The sequence below is a fragment of the Calypte anna genome, chromosome 7 (genome assembly GCF_003957555.1).
Source record: "Calypte anna isolate BGI_N300 chromosome 7, bCalAnn1_v1.p, whole genome shotgun sequence".
In the NCBI taxonomy this organism is placed as follows: Eukaryota; Metazoa; Chordata; class Aves; order Apodiformes; family Trochilidae; genus Calypte; species Calypte anna.
In genome coordinates, this window is record NC_044253.1 from 18,622,899 (window position 1) to 18,644,495 (window position 21,597).

The following is a 21,597-nucleotide window of genomic DNA, read 5'->3' on the forward strand; positions in this document are numbered from 1 at the left end:
AAGTAAATGTTTAAAGTACATGTTTCTTTCCACATCTATCCCAAAACATTCAGGCTTATATAGCTTTTCTTTTACTGAGTGATTAAAGCCTGCATGAAGGCCGCAGTAAACTGGAGTGAGGAAAAAAATAAACAAAAATCTTATTTTTCTCACCTCCCATTTACTGTAGTATACTTGATCACGTCTCCTGGCAGAACTACTGATAGTTCAATATCTTTATCAATTACATTCTCTTTCTGTTCCATGACGGGGTTGGCTGATTCTGTGTCATCAAATGTAGAAACAGCAATGAATTTTGTTTCAGATGGAGGAGGTGGTGCTTTAGATTTTTTTCTGAAATACATGGAAAAAAAAATGAAAAGTTAGTTATCAGTGTATGATTCCATAGAGCCAAACTAACTTGGAACAGAAATGAAGCACACTTAATTCTGTCCACTCACACTGTGCAACGTTGATTCTTTGATACGTACAAGGAAAGCATAAGGGAATATTTTAACATGAGTGGTGACAGAAGATACAACAGACTAAGGTATCAATTATATTTACAAACAAACAAAACAAGAAAAACCCCACAACACACAATAAGTATCAAGCCCAAAACAAAAACTTTTTTTTTAATATACATTAAAAGTAGTAAATTGATTTTTTTTTCTTTCCCTCAGGTTATGCAAGAACCCTATTTTTTGTGTTCTCCAAACGGATTTACTGGATTAGTATAATAAACAGGAATATTGTGCTAGGCAGTATGAAGGCAAATTACACTGACAGTATGTTTAACACATAAGATAGATAGGCAATGGAATATTCATATTTTTTCTTCCCAAATTTTTCTTTTGATTATCAAAATCATTCAAACAAATCCTACCAGACCTAGTTTATTTGCTTCTATACACTAATAAAAAATCAGTCCTACTGTGTTGCAATATTTCTTGACATTTCAATATGCTTCCATATTTCCCCCTCGCCTATGATGATTTCCCATTTTAATTTTCTTGCCATCCTTTCCCATCTTTGTGAGACCCAGTGTACTCTTATATGCAAAGAGTATTCATTAAATAAGTTTCACTTATTTCACTTAAAAAATATATATACATAAAAGGGTACAAAAGAAAAACTCTCTATATCTCTTGATGTATTTATGACACAGTAAATTCTGAGGGCAGGACTCAGGTGTCCTACAACATTTAATGTAGAATCCCCTTTTATTCAAGTAACTTTCCACAATTCAACAACACTGTCACAACTAAAAAACAGTATTATTAAGAATTTCACCACAGAAACAAACCAGAACACATAGCGGAGACTCATTGCCCCATAAGAACTTGTTTAATTTCCTCCAAACATTCTTTTACAAAATCTTGAATGGAGACATATTCACAGAAAGATAAAACACATTGGAAACATAATACACGAAGGATTTAAAAATCCGCTTGCAATGGAGATTCTGAAGCTGTACCAAAGTTTGTTTACTTTCAACATAAACAAAAAAATTAACTTCTGTAATTGTCCAACAGAAATAAAGCAAAGGATTTCATGCTCAGCAATTACAAACACACACCTTTCTTGAAAAAGCAAAGTTTAGAGTCACTCACAACAAGAAGCAAACAAGGTCCAGAGCAGTGTTGCAAAAGACGAATGTGTAATGAGACTTCACATGACCAATCTGTTCTGAAAGTGCTTAGAGTTTTGAACTTCAGAACTTCATGCTGAATAATTAACTATTCAGAGCCCTTGTAGCTAATCAGGAGTACATACAGACTTCCAAACATGCTCAACGAGGATTTGCCATCAAAATTTATACTTCCTCTCTGTTAATGTTTTAGATTAGTTTTAGTGCACTCCACATTCAATTTGAGCAAATTTAACTTCAGCATCTACAGCAGTTTGGCTGGGCTGTTTCTGGCTTATGTGAACATCACAAAATAAATGAATCTACAATTTTTTTTTTACTCTTCCCTCATTTGTTGGTTTTTGCTGGTTTTTTTGGCATGACAGTTAGCTTTAATATAACCTCTCAAAACGAAATTATTAGCCAATACAGAACATCAATACAATTGTTTAATAATAAAAAAACAACACAACAAAAACATCACCCTATGATGTTATTAATACAAAAGAAAATCCAAAGCCAAAGTCAAGCAGTACTGCTTTTCCCCGTCTATACTCAATCTTAGATCTTTAAGTGACTTTGACCCTTAAATGATATTTATCACAACTGAACTCAGAATTTAATCCTTGGAGACTACACGCCACAGAAAGATTTGTTTAGAAGTACAGATGAGCTCTCTTTTCCATTAAGCAGATGAATGTTATTTCATTGCTGGAACTCTGCTATCACAGTGCTTAATCACACACAGCAATAAATGCATGATTCACATCAGTAAAATGTGGTGGTATTTATACAGTATCCTACACAGCAGAGCGCCAGAACTGCTAAAATACTCTTGTCAAACCTTGTGTGCAAAGGCTACAGAAATGAAGCTCCACGGCACAAGCACACACACTCAAGGGGGTCAGGCAGCCTAACAGAGCCAGCTGATTCTCCACTTGCATCACTGCCTTACCAATGTTCAGCACATCTTCACTTACTGTATGGTGAGCTATGCTTACATTTGCCACCCCACAGAAAGGCAGAAAAATCTCCAAGTGTACTGTCTCAGAATTATGCTGAGCTTTTGGCAACTTCTTATTAAACAGTTAAGGATACTCATACTTGCATTTTATGTTTCAAGATGCTATGTCTCTTTTGTCTTTTTTTCTTCCTTTTTCATCAAGTTTCTCATCCTTAGCTCAAAGTATTTGCATTTGGTCTTACAATTTTTCTTTTCTTGAGTTTCTCTCTTGCCTCTTTACCTCCACCAGTCATTTAGCAAACTGGTAGAGCTGCTGTTTTTTAATGAATTTGATAAAGCACAGAGAGCATTTTAGGTAGTTTCTTCTGAAAAGAAAAACCTCCTGATTTTTAGGAAAAAAAAATACAACCACAATGAAGAGGATAAATTCTAAAATATAAACCAAACATCTTAGGTCAGAAAACAGGTGTTCAGTAAATGGTCTAACTCACAGTGCCTTTCATGTTCAGATAGCTTCCAGATATGCTTGGAGCTAAGGCTACTATAGAACTAAATGGAAGCTGTGGGAAGAATCAAAGCACAGCTTATTAGCTATGGCATGGAGCTGAGAAAGAAATTTTAACCAAATAAGGTCACAACTCATAATAAAAACTCCTCTGCAAATTGTGCTGCACAAGGTAGGTCCTCACTCCTTCCTTATCTCAGTAGGTCCGTAGGATCCACTGACTTCCCTACACCAGACCTGAAAACTGCCATTCATAACTCACCTCAAGGGATGTGTTCCCTACTGTCTATCACTGGATAAACAATTTCAGCTACCCATTATGCTGCAACAAGTTGAATGTCATCTTCTGGTTTATCAATTAACTAATTAATTTCTCAATTAAGACAAAGTAGAAAAATAATAATAATCTGTCTTTGACAATTCTTCTTAGTCCTGGAAAAGGCAGGCAGAGGGACACCCACAGCACCCTCACAAGGTCCTACAAACAGTCTCATGCAGCCTGGGCAGAGTTTGTATTTCTCTTGTTACCAGTGCACTTGGAGCTCACAGATTTTCCCAAGTCTTTTCGCTAGGCCTTGTGTTGTGAGATTATATTGTTCCAAAGAGAATTTGTTTGTATCTCTTTTAGCAATTCAAATTTCTGAAGCCTCATCTCCAATTCCCACCAGACTTTGTGACAGAATACAACTCCTGTAAAAACAGTAAAGAATTCCTTCCACCAAATGCAGACAGAAGATTTCACAACTTTGTTAGGAAAAACAACCCATTTGTTAAAATCAAGTGCAAGGCCATGAAGTCAAGGTTTTATGTGTTTCAGATCCCTCTTCCACAAAATGAAGTCTCATTACTGTACTTCAATGTATTTTCTTTTTGCTAAATAAACTAAGTGTCAATGATCTGAATGTGCAGAAGCCCTTCAAAAGTAAAGAAAATAAATAAATCATCTAATTATTAGATGTTAACCTTTTTAAAAAACAACAAGTTTTCAGTTCCTATTAGAAAGGTATAAGCACTATATTTTTAACTCTGAGTAACTAGAGAATAGCACTCAAAACGATTAGAAATACTTGAACTTACAGTGACCTAGGTCACTATATCACCTGTTATCACCAGCATTTCCTCTCAATAAGGATCACTTCCCTCAAAAAAAGTGGGGATACCTATCTGTTATATGTGTGCATCACCACAGGCTGCAGTATAAACAATCCACTTCTTCAAATCTTGATATCAAGGAATATTAATGTTTATACCACTTCTTGTCTTGAACACAATTACACGATTCACTATACAAAGACAGCTTGACAGCCAGAAATCACTCAAATTATTCTGGATCTAACCTCCAACATCAGAACCATTTCTCAAGTTTTCTATAGCTATGCCTTAAGACAGGAAAGGTCACAAGGGACCTCACCTGCACTTCAGGCACTGAAAAGGTTCATTAAATATAGCATGATAAAAAAATTCTACTGCACAACAGATAGGATTAAGTTTGTTAATTTTCACTTACGGCACCATGAAGAACACTGCTTTACATGAAAACCAACTACATGCTTTTTTATATCAAACCTAAAAAAAATTACAAGCAGCCCTTCATTTTATTCTCAAAGTCAGAAAAGGATCTTACACTATTAAGATCATATGAATAGAGGAAAAAGGCCATTACAATAAAGTTTCTTCTAGAGCTTTCTTTTCTGAGCTCTCACTCCAAGCAATTATTATAATCCCCTCAATTATTAAAATAACATTGCTCCAGTAGTACACCATACTAGCAGGCAGCTGAAACCTTGCACATCATCTGCTCAGTCAAGGAACATTTGAGCAGGAGTTCAGGCCTACATTAAGAATATTAATTTGTTTTGTTTAGAATGATACAGCAGCTTTGGCCAACAGGTATACTAAAATATTTAAGGCCCTAATACTGGCTACAAGCATTCCCAGCCCAATACTCATCTTTAACACATCCAGAACAAATTTGTTTCCTACACTAGGCAAAGATCATGAAAGTACCAACTTTCCTCCTGTTTATTCAGCTTCCACTTTGGCCATTATGGTTTCATGACATTACCACTGCACATCTTCAACATCAAACAATGCTTGTTAGGAAGAAGCTTGGAGACAACTGCAGCATTACTATCTGATCAGCTCATCATACTCCAGACTGCAAGTATCAAAGCAAGTCACTCAAAAAATCCACTGTGTTTTAGGGTCCGGAGGGGAAGCATTTCATAAGACATAAGTTTTAAGTTAATTTGCAAGTAAGAGTTCCCATACTGAGACTTGATAATTACATAATCAAACACATGAGATGTGGAATATTTTACAATAGTGTCTATTGTTTACAGGCCAGTCAAAGGCTGGTTTCATTTGCAGTATAATTATGGATAATATTTTTGTTTGCTTTTCTTTAATGAAATACAGCTTGATTTTCATTTTTGTTGTTCTTCATAGGAATACTATCAATGGCACTGATGTATCTATTCCACATGGAGTACTTTTCTTTTAGCCTGAGAACTGAAATACACCACTTTTCTTGTTGTAGTAGCTACGAAGATTTGTAAAGCCACTCTGCGGAATAAAATAAAAATACTCAAGAAATAGGACCATTACTCTTCCCACCCCTACCCTGCCCACCAGCACAGCAAAATAGTCTATATATGAGCACAGGATTTATGTTCTGCTCATGTGAAGGTTTTTTTTTCCTGTCAGAGGTAGGATGTTTTACATCTAGTCTCTTAAAGAAAAAAAAGCATCTTTAGGAGGTAATGAAAACACGGAATTAACAATGAATAATGTGTAATAAGGTATATATTTTCATTACTGTTCATCTATTAAAAAAAAAAACTTACTTCACAGCTAACATCCTATGATATGAGTTTCTATTTTTCTGTGTGTTATTAACAGAGGGCAGGAAATTTCCCAAGTCCCTAGATTATCTGTTCATCATTACACAAAAACATTGCACGAAATTCAAGTTAACAGTGAGGCATTACATATATCCACAACAGAAAAGGCTGTTTTGTTCATAAACTTCTAGAGATTCTTCCCCTTGATGACCATTACATGAAGAAAATGGAAGTGAGAACTATTTACACTGCCTCTAACCCACCTTTCAGTGCTGCTTGCTGCATCCTACCTGACCCCTACAGACACATTTCTAACAAACTGCTTGAAAGAAATTCTAGGATTTTTCCAAACACTTAAATTTGTAGATGAAGTCAAAAGTTACTCTGCAGTTGTATCAAAACACACTCTGTGCAGCTGTATTGTTCTTGTGATTTAGCAACTGAATTTAATATTAACTTGTACCAGCAAAAATCTACAAATCTTCATGTTTGGCAAGGACATGGAATTTATAAAATACTCCATCCAGAGAAAGTACAGTTGCTTCTATATAACACATTTTCAGGTATGGCACAGTCAATAGCACCCATGGCACACAAATTACAATTCACTGCTTAGATTTACTGGATCAGGGCTTAGAATGAGAAGGAACTAACTTTAGAGTTGCATTTTCCCAGTTTTAGCTCTAATACTCCTCCAAATAAGACTGTAAGCCATCAGTCAAATTTAACAGAGAACAGTGATTGCAGAAGAGTATGCTTTTAGGAGTATCTCCAGATAAAAGAAAACCTTTGAGATTAAAACTAGAAAAGAAAGCATTCAGAAACTAATATAACACCTCAGCTCCTCCTTCTATTTTCTTCAGAGTCACTCTGCCAGTTTCAGATGTTCAGTTTGCCATAACTTCAAGAGAAGTTATGCCATAATTTCAACAGAATCTACCTCTACTGAAGGTTTTTAAAATTTAGTGAGCCTACTGATTTTTACACCGGTTCAAAAGATCAAAATTTAGATGGAATTTATTGCCCTATGGCTCCTGAAAATAACCAGGTTTTTAATATCAGAGCTAATTCAATGTATGACAAGGTAACCTTTAAAGTCATGCTCAAAGAACAGCTTGCTGTTACTTATGAACAGCACCTCTCTTTTTGGTGGAACTTGAAACAATAATTTTTAACTGGACTTTAGCTATCCTATTCATCTTGACCAAGCTATTAACAGGCACACAGGTTTCTGCACAGAATCTGGGTTGCCATAAATGCTGAAAAAAGTTACTTTTAAGTCAGCTTTAACATACTATTGTGTTCCATTATTTTTCGTTAACATTAGGCATTATTAAATATTTGCTGTACCAGCCTCACAGCATCCCTATTACATGTCTATCAGTCTTGATACCAGGCTTTAATCTCTAGATCAATATCACTCTTTGGTACACAGTCTCTCTCTTTATTTCTGCTTTAAAAGCGCCAGATGGTTGTTAAGATTAAGGTATGAATCAATAAGAGTCAGGCACTGTCCATTCTTAGGTTATCCCTTCAAGCCAGGTTTATGATATATGTAGGACAAAACAAAGGAAAAATATTTGCTGTACCTGCTCCATACAGAAATATGAGCTTTCAGTTTCTAAACTCATCTGACTGGTTATTTTGGGAATATTCTGAAGTTATATTGTATGGATATTGTGTCTAGAAGATAGCTCAATAGGTACTAAACCCCCTAAAGTTCAGAAATATGTTTTAAATTCAGTTTCAACAAACGTGAATAATGTGTGTAAATCTTCTGTGACAAAAGGGTATTTCACACTGCACTTGTCTATACAGTTTCCCAAGGCTGAAAGGCAAGTAATATTGCAAATGATATTTAAAAAGGATTACATAAGGACGATACTAGAAATGAGGCACTGAGTAAATAGCTCTCCCAACACAAAAACATATTGTGAAACTGATCCACCAGCTGACATGCCAGTAGTAATACTATGGGTGAGGAGATTATCAATACACTGATCTTTGAAGATTACCCCTATGGGTTTACTCACTGAGGTTCCATCAAGTAACAAATCATCTGCAGATGTTCTCTTCGTATTCAGATGACTGCTACAATGAAAGCAAAAAATGTGAGACACCTATGTTTCTATTCTATTTCCATAAATAAATTGGATCAAGAAAATGAGGTATGCCTAGAATTAAGACATGTTTTCAAAGCTTTTGCTAGAGAAAGTTTTCCCTAGTCAATGGGATGTGTGAAATATCCCCCTACCTAGTCTTATAGTACTGAGGAAAATATATTAAAAGGAAAAAAAAAAAAAAGACTTATTCTAGAGAGAAATAAATCACAGGACTAGGATGGTAACCATGACAGTAAGGTGAAAGCTTAATAGAATCTTCAGCCATCTGATTCATACTAAAAGCAAGAAAGCAGCAAATGAATCCTTCAGTTCCCTCCAGACCATTTGGAACAGACACTTGCCTGTCTGATCGTCAGTCCCCATGGCAGTAGCAGTCTTGAAAACAGAAGAGACTGTATTTGAGCCATAATTCATGCAATGTTTTCTCTTATTACAAGAAGAAAGGGGCGATTCAGAGACAACGTAATGAAAAATCTCTATGGTACGGGCACTTTTTAAATTGTGCCTCTCTTAGCATTATAAGGCCACCAAATCCAGTGTAAACTTATGTAACATAATTAAGCCAAGAATTGATTTAAAACTTTTCCGTAAAAAATATTTATTCCTTGCCCTACAAAGCAGAATTGTAACTATTATTATGACAGCCTTTTCAAGGTACCTTTAGGGACATGAAAGATGATCAGCTCCTCAGCACAGATAGCCAGTGACCTTGTGTTTTCCTACACCACCCAGCACAACATAGTTTGCTTCTCTCTAGGCCTAAGAATCGTCTCGCTGTTCAGATGGAATCCAAGAGCTCCGAATCCTAGCAGGCAACACTGGATAAAAATACTTTAAGCTATAATTAGCATAAAGTATATTATTGTTACTAAGGAATTACAGAAATATGTTCCAATACAAAAGTTCCTTTGCAGCACATTCTGTTGTGCTAGAAGTAGCATTTCTTTTTCTTCTAAAAAAACCCTCAACAAATAAAGAAAAAACAGGTGTAGTGGAAAATTAGTTCCACAGACAGTACACCTAAAGAAGTTAAATACTTAGACTTCTGAAGTAAGTAGGGCTAGGACAAAATACAAATACAAAAGTGACATCTTGATGTGCAACATACCACTGTAGTAAGCAGATACTTATATCTATTTTCAAACTTTTCACAAGGTATTAAATACAAAAAATAACTTGGATTTACTACCAGAAGAAAGTACAAAAAACTTGAATGACATTCAAATATATTAGAACTTCATACAACTCACATAGTACTTATTATAGTTACGAAAATGGCCTGACAGAAAGTAGGGAGAGCAGGGAAGAGAAAGCAGTAAATCTGTAACAGTAATTGGGTAATACATAACTGGCTGAATAAACAGGAAAAGAAAACAAAGAGCAGCTTGAACTGAAAGGGGGAGCTTAACCTTTGATACACTAATAAACCTAACAAATGCTTAAAACTCAAGCGAAAGTATGTTACATCCACTAGGAAAAAACCCTCAAAACCTTTTTTTCCCAAGAAGTGCTATAAAAGGATGCTCATACAGTGTTTTTCTCCCATGACCAAAGTTCAATTAAGGGCTTTCAAATAGAGCAAAACCTGATTCTGCCCTTTTGGCCATTATTTCTTAGACATGAAAGCAGATATAACATCAGTCTTTTCAAAGCCTGCAGATGAAACAACTGGCTCTGCTCATGGCTTTTTCAGCCACTATTATGAACATCAATAGAGGTAAGAACTGTCAGTTTATCTGAGCTTTTCTGCTGCTACTTTTCTCTCCTGTTCAAAATCACGCCTTGAAACTAACACTGCAGGCAGGCAGTAGATGTGTTTAGAGATTGGGAAAGGTAAGGAAAAGAAAAGCATCACCACACAGTATCACAGTAGCCAGTAAAGAGGCTAATACAGACCTTTCCCTTTTTCGTCACATACACACATGCCCCCAACATAGGTACAGGGGTGTAGGTGTGCAATGAATAAAACCATGCAGGACTGCAGCTAGGAGGCTCTGCAGTAACAACAGAGAAGACAAGCTTTACTCCCTTTTCCTTTTAGCCGCTATAGAAGGTTGGATTTAACTTTGACAGTCCCATTTCCCAGTTCAGATGAAGGAAGAATAATTGAGCCAAGTCCAACAATGCAACCTTGGAAAGCACTGCAGCTGATTTGTGGGTTTTATGCAGGTGTTCAGAACAGAACAAGCTTTCTCCCTTGCAGAAATCTCTTCAGCCACCAGAAGCCTTCTCTTAACAGTTATGTCCTTTAGCTAAATAAATCTGGTAAAACTTAAAAATGTTTTGTACATTTGCATAACCAAGAAATAAGAGGGTTTAGTAAACTGAAGAACTGACATGACCAAGCATTGGAAGAGAAGGGGAAGCAGGGGAAGCCTCCTATCCTGAGTAAGAAGCTTTAAAAAAAAGCCAACCACACACATCCTAGTTTGTTACAGGAAAGAAAACTAAAAGGGAAAAAAAAAAGTTTATCTCAGGCTTAAGAAACTTGAGTATCAAATTGAGTGTTTTCTTTACTAGATTACAAAAGAGGCATCTTGGCAATTAATATCCTGAAAACTAGGATGTAATAAGGAGGTTTCCCCCGAAGTATGAACAAGGGACTATCTCTGGCTAACAGTCCTTGCAAAACTAAGCAGAAATGCTTTGAATACCTACCTGCCACCAGATTCTTCTGCTCATCTTTCACAGCCTTTTCTTCAAGGCTCACTTCCCTCCCCGTGTCCTCCTCAGAAAGCAAAGTGGGAAACAGGACAAATGTCAGTGCGGCTGCTGAAGCCCAAGCCTGATCTCCTATGCACAATGTGTGAGGAGATGATTGGTATAAAGCCCAGCCAGAAGCCCTGTCACAGGTCTCTTCATAGCATGAGGCTGAGTAGCAGTTTTCACAGCCACCTTTGCTTCTGCTGACAGCAGAAGCTCCCTCCCCTTTGCCCTATTTAAACTAAAATTCCCTCATTGGTTGGCAATTCAGAGCCCCAGAAGAATGCTGTTATTTTCTCCCCCCAAACTCATCCCCATCTACCACAAGAGCTGTCATAAGGCCCCCTTCCCATCTTTCTTCTGCACCTTCAGAATCCCATGGATCTATTTCTTACTGGATTCTTGCAACAGGCAAGGAAGGAAGAAGATATTTCTTCAAAGAAATCTGGTGATGGTGGTAACACCAAAGCTGGTTTGGATGACATTACTTCTCTTAGAAAGCCTCTTCTCTTTCTGAAAAAGGGTACAGGGCTTCAACATCAACTATAAAGTAGGAAAAAACTCTTTAGGAAAGGGAGAAGCGTACTTCTTAGTAACTTTAATAATGTTTTTAACCAGCAGCAGCAACCTGCTCTGCGCATTGCAGACAAACTTTCCTGTCCAACTACTCTGATGAATATTTTTCTGTAACTGAGCTTAACTCCTGTATTTACCCCCTCACCCTTTGTAACTTTCACTAACACAGGTTCACTGTGTTTATCTCTGCTGAGTTTTTAACTTATTAATATATGATTCAGTGCCAGAAGCATCCCAATTTTTACAAGAAGTTCAACTGAACAAGATTTCTTAAATTTTTTCTTTGTTGCTGTAAGTAAAGTGCATCTTGGCATTGTGAAGTTATTTAGATACTTAGCCTATTTAGGTATTACAATATTGCTTCAATGCTTCCCATAAAAAAGTTACATACATACAATAATCAAAGAGAATACGCAGCAAGGACTCTACTGTATTCAATATTAAGAACATTGACTTTTACAAGTTAGAACAAACAACAAGTGTGCTTCTTCAAAAAAAAAATTAGAATCATATGAAAGACAAAGTCAGAGAAGTCTTACAGTCTGCATAAAATAACAACATCCCTCATTTAAAATAATCTCAATAATGGCACTTGAACTTCTAAGGCCCCACTCATAAAATTAAAATAACATATTTAACAGCTTCCATACCAAGAAATGCATTACTTAAATTTCACCAGTCCATCCAAATGGACAAATTTACAGGCCTCACATTTGAGCCAGAAGCAGGATTATAAAAAAAGGCTTTGGTAACTTGGACTAGAAGAATAACACACCTTCTCTGAAAACAAGGCAATTTATATACTTCCCTACACCTAGATTCTACTTTCTCTCAAAGAGAATGACTTGAAAAGCTTCTGCAGATATGCAATTACTGGTAAATATTTTTCTTCACAGCAGGTGTTAGGACAAGTTCAACCAAACAAGCAAGGAAATAGTGTCTAAATATGAACATCCGCATCTTTAGTCTGGCAAAATATGTGTCCTTAACATCAAACATTTCCAGAACTCCCAGTTACCAACCAGAACATTTTGTGAGTCAAAGTTTTAGCCATGTATAGCAAACAAAATTGTCAGTATGACATTCCCCAGTATGATAACTGAAGTCATTCTGCTTATCAGCTAAACAAGGAGAGGGAGGCTAAAATTGAAAGTTATTTTTCTGCTTACCTCTAAAATAACACAGCATTTTCTTCTCCATTAATATCAAGTGAATTTCTTTCAATTGCATATGTAGGTAGAAGGGACAGAGTGTGTGTGTGCATGACAAGCTGTTGTTCCTGGGACAACTGTAAGCCTACCTATTTATAATCCCACCACCTGACCAAGAAGCCTGCAGAGTACATCTGGAGATTTGTATAGCCATTAATCCTGGCATATCTACTTCAGCCCGTTCAAAAGAGAGTATTAAGTAGCTTTATGATGTCTTCTGTGGCTTTATACCATAATAAGAATCCGGTCCTGTTTTCTGAACCCCTTTTATTTTTTGCAAGACAAGTTTAGTAGGAAGTTTTAGACTTAGGACTCTCTTTCATTCATGCTGCCTAGCCTTCCCTATTTCCCTATCTGTAAGACAACAGACTAAAAAGTTCAGGTGAGGAAATTTTAGTGATCAGTGGAATACTTAGGCAGCAGAGGCAAATATGCATTCACATCCAGTTAATCACTGCTACCTACAAAATTATCAAACCTTAGGATATTAACGAATCAGTTTCACAAAAGTACAATATTAACGCTATCAGGAAACAGTGTTTGTAGTAGAATGATTTACAGAAGTTTGACCTCATCAGTTAAAACCAGAAGTTGCTTAAAAGCAATTCTCCATTCAGTTACCTCTTCCCTATGTCAAACCTAATGCATACAACCACATGAGAGCTGCTTACAGTACAGTCTGCCAGGAAAGGAATGAGGTCACCAAACCCTTTTGGGCAAGGCTATCATCAACAGCAACATCCTGCAAGTTCCTTTCATTGACAAATGTTGTTTCTAGATCTGTATCAGACCACAGAGTGTTTCAAAGTGGCTTATGTGCCACTTCACTGGAAGGGTAACAACTGTGGGAGTGAAAGTGTATGAGTGAACAACATTACTGAGAATTCCTTATCCAGCCTCTCTTATCTGAGAAGTCCCGTAACCATCATCCACCTCCCATTATATCACTCAAAACATAAAACTAACTTAGTTTTACCTATTGCATGTAAGGATGCATGAAAGTTAGATGAATCGCTGGTTGTGTTCCGTATCAACTGCACTCTGCAACCAAACTTCAGGAAACAACAATATAAAGAATAGAAATCCCTGAAGCAATGTTAATTGCTTCAAAAGCTGGGGACAGCAATACTGCAGACAACAGCCAAACCTGACCTACAGTAGTAAAAAGTTTCAGTGTAAACAACGTATAAATGTTGCCTAAAATACCAACACATTACCTATGGCCAGTGTGTCCTACACAGCACAAAACATTTGGGAATTCCCCTTAAAAGCCTTAATTACTATCCAGGCCTAAGAGTTGTTGCTAGAAATATTCAAATACTATTCATAATATTAAAATATCTACTGGTATCTTGTGCTATTAAATTCTGCATGCTGTTTATTTAGCTATTCCCTTCTGACGGCTTTCACATATCAAGCACTAAATTTATCACTGCTGAAAAGTCATGGTTTTCCTCCAGAGAGTCACCAACAGAATTTAGTCCCATTGACCATGACAAGCAGGTGCCCAACATTTCAGATAACCTGCAAGAGAAGAAATGAAAGCTTTTTCATTTCTATAAGTATGCGTCTGGGTACTTCCCCTGCATCTCAGAGAGGTTACTTGTACTTTTTCCCCACCAATATCACCCAACATAGGCTACTAGCATTGTGGGGTTTTTTTCTAAGTTCCAATAACACTTGTTGAGAATTTTAAAAGATGGAGTAAGAGGAGAGCTTAAATGGGGATTTAGAAAAAAAAAAAAACACCAACATCTAAAAAAATGGAATTAAATGTTCTAGTATCAGCAATAAAAGGGAAAACATGTGAATGGATGATAAACATGGAATGTCTTTTCTTTCTTCTATGTATGATTTAAAATAAGTAAGCAATCTCATTTTGCTAAATACAATGATACTATAGTGCTTAATACAAAACACTTTCTAAAGAGGTCGCCACATAGGTAATTTTTTGTACAGATGTGCAGATCATTTAATTCACATAATTGTTTCCAGAACAAAAAGAATAGGAAGACTTGCATAGACTAGTGAGGGCAGTAAAACAAAAACTTACCAATACTCATTTTTAGATGTTTAACACTTTCAGATTCACTTTTCTGTCATTACCCAGAACACTGAGAATTTCTGCATTGAGAAAAACAAATGAAAAAACTCCAACAGCCCAATGGACTGTTAGAACTCAATGCATGGGTATCATCAATCATCTTGCATATGAAAAGCTAGTCAGAACTATCTGTTTTTTTAAAAATCCCCAGCAGTAACATATTTGTGAAGCTGGCAGCTCCTTCAACCTATTGTCTCTATTGTTATAAACAAAAGACTGTTTTCTAAAACTATCTGATACTTCTATCTAACCCTGAAATAATAAGGATTATTTTTTTTAAATAATATCCATGAGAAACTGGAGTCTGAAAGCATTAAGAATTGCAGGAAACCTGGATTACTAGGCTAAGAATAGGCATTCTTCCAGATTAAATTCCTGCTTTATTAAGTACTCTATTTCTTTAGTTGCTTTGTACCTACTGAGATGGCATTTCATTTGTGATGGATCAACACAGCCAAGTCTCCAGGGAAAGGCAAATAGTTTTGTTCTGTCAGAAAGAACTAGAGAAGAGAGCACAGACAAGTAGCTTCCAAATGGCCTGGAAACAGACCAAGAACTTGTTTTCTTATGCAAGTCACACATCAACTAAGTTGATTATAGATTGTAAAACAACTCAGCATTAGAGGGGACTTAATTATTTTTCCATTATTAACATTTGGTTTAAGGATCTTACACAGCATCATTAGACATTTGCATTGCATGTTCTCTTTGCACTTATTTGGAACAGTTAGAATGCAACAAATTGGTACATGTACAAATAGTAAACATAATAACATGTGAGCTGAGGCCATGGCACTGTGACCCTTATATGAAAGCCTTATCATGATTCTGGACATCCCTGTAAGTCCTCACTGAACCCTATCCTATGGAGATGAGACCAGAACTGTGCACTGTGTTGTCATAGATTTATACAGTGGCAAAATCATTTTTTCTCTTCTCTATTCATTTACGCATGGCAAACTGATTTGTATTACATTTATCTAAAGTGAATGTAATCTCATTTTATTATCTTTTTTTTCCCTGTAAAATCCTTCTGCAAGTCTTCAGTTATGTCTCCTCTCATTACTATGAATAATAATTTTAACTGTCACCAAACTGCCACCTCACTATTCAGACATTTCTCTACATTGTTAACAACATTTTAAACTGTGAGTTCTAGCACAGATGCCTCTGGAATTCCAAGGTGGCCTCCCTTTCTCTTCATAGTAGACCATTTCTTATACCTTTGTTCTTACTTTTGAGCAATTTATTTATACATGCAGGGTCTACTGTCTTATGCCACGTTTGTTTAGTTTTCCTAACAGGTTTTAGGTTAGAGACCAGGAAAAGTCTTTTGAAGGACCGAAAAGACTGCATCAGCTGCCTTTTTCTCATCCACTTGCTCAACCCAGCATATAGAGACTTTTTATCTTTTTCAAGCATTAAAACATTAAAATTGTAAATATACTGCTACATTGAAGAGTTACTAATTTTATTCTAATTATGGTTGTTGCATTGTAGTCTGCAGAGAAATAGATTTTGCTTGTATGTTTAGGCATTAAATTTGCAGTTGGTCTTGAATACTAAGGCAGTATTTAAGAGCCCTCACCACAGCTGTGCTGGTTGCTGTGTAAATTCAGCAGAAAAAGAGAGTGCCTACTCAGAAAACTTTGGGGGACGAAAGGACAAGCCCATATTTTGGGCTGCCTGTCCTCAGCATAACCTCCCTTAAACTGCTGCATGACCATTCCACCTCTCTATCTCAATTACAACCTTTTTTCCTCATTTTTGCATCATAGATCACTCCCCTCCTCGGAACAAAAGGTAATATACAAATGTTAGCACATTTTATGGCCTTAATGATTCATGTTTCATCTCACCTGCTAAGGATCTGCCTCACTACTCCACAGTTGTTTTAGTGTTTTCTTCTTTGCCAATTATCTTCCCAAAAGCAATTTTTAAAATTTTTCCCATGGGACCACCACCTTCTTGCTTAACGTTCTACCTCAAATACACCTATAAACACCTGACAATTAAGAATTCATTCTTGGTAAGTGTCTAGTAATACATTACAATCTCCCTCCTTTTTAAGGTCAGAGGGAACCACAAAACAAGCGACTTGGGAAATTTTCTATGGATCAAGCTCTATAGAGAAGAAATAGTGAAGAAAAAGAACCCATCAAAAAAAGAGTATAGAAGGGCTAGCATAGAAGAAGTAGCAAAAATCTCACCATCTGCTGAGAGCAAGATGTTTCAATTCATATTCAGTAGTGAGAGAAAGAATACTGATAAATGTTATTGAGAATTGTTCACTTACTTAAAACCAAAAAGAAACATAAATTGCAATACAATCCAAGCTTCTGGGTTTGGTAATTCAGACATGCTTAACATAACACTGAAACCGAGGCATCGTTAACTGCCCAGAAATTACCATTTCAGAAAGTGCACACCTCTAGCTCCCCAAATATTCAAGTTATAATATAGAAATTGTAAACTAAGCAAAATACATCATTTAAGGCATGTGACACATTACAACAGTAATGGCAGTGTCATGGCACCAGTGATTGCCACAAATAAACGATGAGAAATAAGACACAAGTAGGCATGTAAATCAGGGGGATGTTTTCTCTAATATTTTTCACATCAGCTTGATATGGCTAGGTAACAGATGGTATATTATGTTTTTCCTACACTGACACAATTTAAAAACAAGCTACAGATGGCTATAATGAAATTCTCATTAACACACTTAGATTTTCACAGTTTAGTACAGCAATAATGAAACTTTCAGGTCTGGAATTTCCTGTTGGTTAATTAGTGGTTAGGTTAACAGCCTGAGGAAGTGCACAACCCAGAAGGCTTACTTATTGTTTAATCATATAATTACTATATTCATATTTCTGGAAAAGCTCTCAAGACAGATTTAATGTCACAGTAAAGCCACCTTTATAACTCTCCCTCTGTTTGTGAAACAACTATTTTATGCAGCACAGTGTGTAGGCAGGAAAGTCAGGAGCATGCCTAATTCAGCTTCCTCTGGGAAATTTCAGCTTGCTGTTTTAGAGATACCAACTTACACTTACCAAATTCTTCAAATACACATTACACCAAAAACTACATAAAAGCTAGGATCAAGAAGTCTTGGTCCAATGCTACAATGTTACCATAAGATAATTAATTAATACTTAAATACTTCCTTTTTAAATCCCAGTTTATAACCCACAAAAGCTTGAAATAAAACATATGCTTAGAAGAACATTAAGATATCACTAAAAAGAATCACTGCAATCTTGCACTCAGGTTATTTCCACAAATTAAGATTCTGCTGTAAGACAAACAGACATAACACTAACTGCAAGTTAAATAATATGATGAAAATAGTAGTGAAGGATATGGTACTCACAGCTAAAAGCCCTTTGGGGTTAGTAATCCACACATCAGTCAATAATGACACTGAACATTTCTTGCTGTGCTGTTTATGCTATAAGATTAAAGCTGCTCTGAGTAGCCGTACCCACGCCCCAGCCATGCCTTCACTGGGTGGTACAGGCCCATCCCCAGATAACCAATCCTTGCCCTGGTACTATGGCACAAGAACACAGGTAACCTGGCAGAACCAGCTCCCAAAATATTACTGAATGTGGGTGTTGGGATTTTTTCTGCCTGCCATCAAAAAAAATATATATTGAGAAAAGTGCAGCACTCTTGTACAAGCAGTAACATAGTGAGTTACCAGGCAAAGACCAATGGAAACAACAGTACCACTTTTTGAAGTGCCTGAGGTTTATAAGAGGATAGCATCATGAAAAAACAATGTGGAAAACTTCACTTGTGACTACGTCATTAAAAACAGACAGTATCCAACTATTTAAAAGTTGCAATGCTAAAAATCTCTTTTAAACCCCCAAACTCACTTATGACAGAAAACCACAGGGAAAGAGAATTTGGATTTTCTAACAAACGCTTTATTTAACAAACACATTCTTATTTTGACTATTCTGCAAGACTCTGGAGCCCTCCCATTTCTTCACAATTTATTTAGACAACATTAAGGAGAACTGAAACAGTAGCTGTTTATGTTTATCTTATTTAAACAGCATGAGCAGGAGCCCCACACAACAAAGACTCTCTAGAACACTAAATTGTGAATATAGGATTCAACTATCAAATGTACCACAAACCAAACAAATAAAAAAAATGCACCATGTTGGGGTTTTTTTTTGAGATCTGAGGATTACAGCTCCAGAGTTACTGCGCTTCCTTAAGTCACTTCATGAGGGGCAGGGGGGACAGACTGATGGAAGGTGGGAGGGGGGGGGAGCGTGCAGTGGGGAGGCATCAAAAGTTAATCAAAAAAATGACAGACATAACAAAGCTCCCACAGGGGTTTTCTTCTGGAAGATCTCATGTTTTAATGCACAAGCTTTCAGATTCAGTTTCATATACAAGTTTTCATAATCATATCCATTCCTTGATGAAATAGTCAGCACTTCCATAGATGTTTTTGTGGCACTGTTGTTGTCAAGAATTTAGATGTAGCTTTAAAAAGAAGTTGAACAGGTTTCTTGTTCTGAAAGTTTATATATAGTATATAATGCTGTTTTTAAAAACCTGTACTTCTGGTCAAGCTTAGTAATACTCATTCCTCTCTTTCCAAAACAAAAAGTTAAAAATAATTGCAAATGTTTCAATGCTAAACAGCTTGTGAAGCAAGAATACTTGTGTTTACTTCATTTCTTCAGAACTGGTTGTCTAATGCTGTTGTCTTAATCTTTTGAGTTCCTATGCTTATCAGATGATAAATTGGAAAGAAAATTAAAAGAAAAAAAAAAACCCAAACATTATACTAAGGTTAGAAACTTTGTCATGCAAGTTTCAAGTACTTCCTCAAGGTGGAGTAAACATGAGACAATGGAAAAATTATACAGGTAATATCACTGGGATCAATACTAAAATCTTTCACAAAAGGCTGCCCTTTTTTAATGGTGATAAAATAATTCAAACAGGAGGGGTTTTTTAGCAGCAGCTGAAACTGATTTACAGGAGGGCCTTCATTCCACAGGGTTAAGAAACCTCGTGGGGAGCAAAAGACCACGGTTGCAAAGATGGCATGTGAGATGGAACATGTCCCAGGCTCCCTGATACCTGTAAGACATGAATGAGGAAGAAAATACAATGTTTTTTCTTATTTAATATGTGCACACACAAGCTCCTTAATTCAGATAAGCAAGTATCTCTGGAATCAGCAGCATGGACAACTAAACTGGGAGCGTACCACACTTAGGGTACAACTGTCTGGAAGGGACAACTAGCCATGCTTGGCAATTCTCTCCAGCATTTAAAAGAAGAAAGCTCAGATAAACAAAGCTGGGGGAAAAAAAAAAAAAAAAAAAGCAAAGCTATGCCTTGCAAAATACAAGGCTTATTCTAGATATATCAGAAATGGTATGGTGCCACTAACAAAAGAGTTTAAAATATCTCCAAGAAGATCAAACATAACAGATTAGTATGCTGAAAGTGCTATTTGCATCATTAAGACTTAAATTTTTAAAAAATGTTTATATTTGGCTTTTTTTTTCTATGAACCAAAATTTCAGAGTTTTAATATTTTGCTGGAAAGCCCACCAAAATGTAGAAAGCTTCCTTGCACTACCTTAGCAGCTCAAAGGCTCCTTGCAATTGCTACTAGATAAACCAGATATTCTAGAAACTAGGAGCAACACCCTGCACAGCATGGGTGTACAGCTCACTACCCAGTGTGAAACCACTGGTACAAACTGTCTTCTCTTCAATAGTAAAGACCAGATGCTTAGCAAAATTTTGTATGTTACAACATTCCTATTTCTTATAAAATCTTCATAGAGCAGACCTGCCAACTTGATTTTCTACCTAGTCAGAAAAGATTTTTTTTAAAAAAAGAGGTGGTACAAGTATTCAAAGACTTCTTTTTGTATGGAATACAAATACTGAAATCCTATCAAATAGAAAAACTGACAAAGAACACCATCAAAGAAAGTGGAAGGAAAGAAGAAAAGGAAACAATACAGTTAGATGAATCTGAGTTCTGATGGAAATAAAACAAAGAAAAAACCACACCACCAAAAAACCCACAAAACCCAGAAAAAATAAAACCACTCCTCCTCTATAAGGCCTCCTAAATAATGTTCATAAATGTTTTGCTGCTGAAAGAAAATATACTGTAGGATGATATATCAGCCACAGGTTGGTTTACCTGGTTTATCTGCACTTAAACTTAGATCAACAACACATCAAGTTTTTATAAGTGTTCTACTCTATTAATGTAAACTTAGCAAGCCTTCAAAGGAAAGGTAAATAATTATGGTAGGTGGCTATTTTTGGCAACTTTTTTTCTATCAAACAGCCCAGGCTTGACACAGTGTATCACAGAACTGAAGGAACAGCAAGTACAAATACTGGTTTGTTGTGGTGTTGGCTTTTTCCTTGTGGACTGCTTCCAAAAACTAAAAAGCTTTTTTTTTTTTTTTCATAAAGGTTCATAAAGACAGAAAGTCTTATAGCTCAGCTCACGCTATAATTTTTTATATGTTTAAGTTAAAAGCTATTTTTTAAAAGTACCTGTTAAAAAGATAGAAAAGGGCATACATGGGTGCCACTTTCACAACAGCTTGCACAGAATGTATTTTATTATGAAATAAAATTCCTTCACAGACACTAACAGGCTTTTACTCATAATGCTGAGTTATTACTATCACAGTTTGAATCATATGGTATACAAGTTTTTTAATGTATTTTCTTTAAATTAAAACTGTAATCTTTTTGTGATCTAAGGCATAAAGTAGGACATTTTGCTAAAATTTTTGATATGGAAAGTACTCAAGCCAGGACCTGTGATGCACAAGAATGTACATGCATGGGTACATTTCAATATCCTGTTTTAAGATAGCACAATCAGTATTGTCCATGACTTAGATTTGAGTCATTTGAAAATAATCTGCTGA

At 36.1% G+C, this 21,597-nt stretch overlaps 1 protein-coding gene across 5 annotated transcripts in view; it reads right to left on the minus strand.

Annotated features, from left to right (window-relative positions):
• COBLL1 (cordon-bleu WH2 repeat protein like 1) overlaps window positions 1-21,597 on the minus strand; it is an 80,358-nt gene that overhangs the window by 35,577 nt on the left and 23,184 nt on the right. For 4 of the 5 annotated variants that reach the window (XM_030454574.1, XM_030454575.1, XM_030454576.1 and 1 more), the window contains exon 2: window positions 154-333. In XM_030454574.1, the coding sequence (XP_030310434.1) occupies window positions 154-333 (180 nt within the window). Of the gene's footprint in view, window positions 1-153; window positions 334-10,702; window positions 10,773-21,597 lie in introns of all 5 variants that reach the window. The other variant, XM_030454577.1, reaches the window with a different exon arrangement.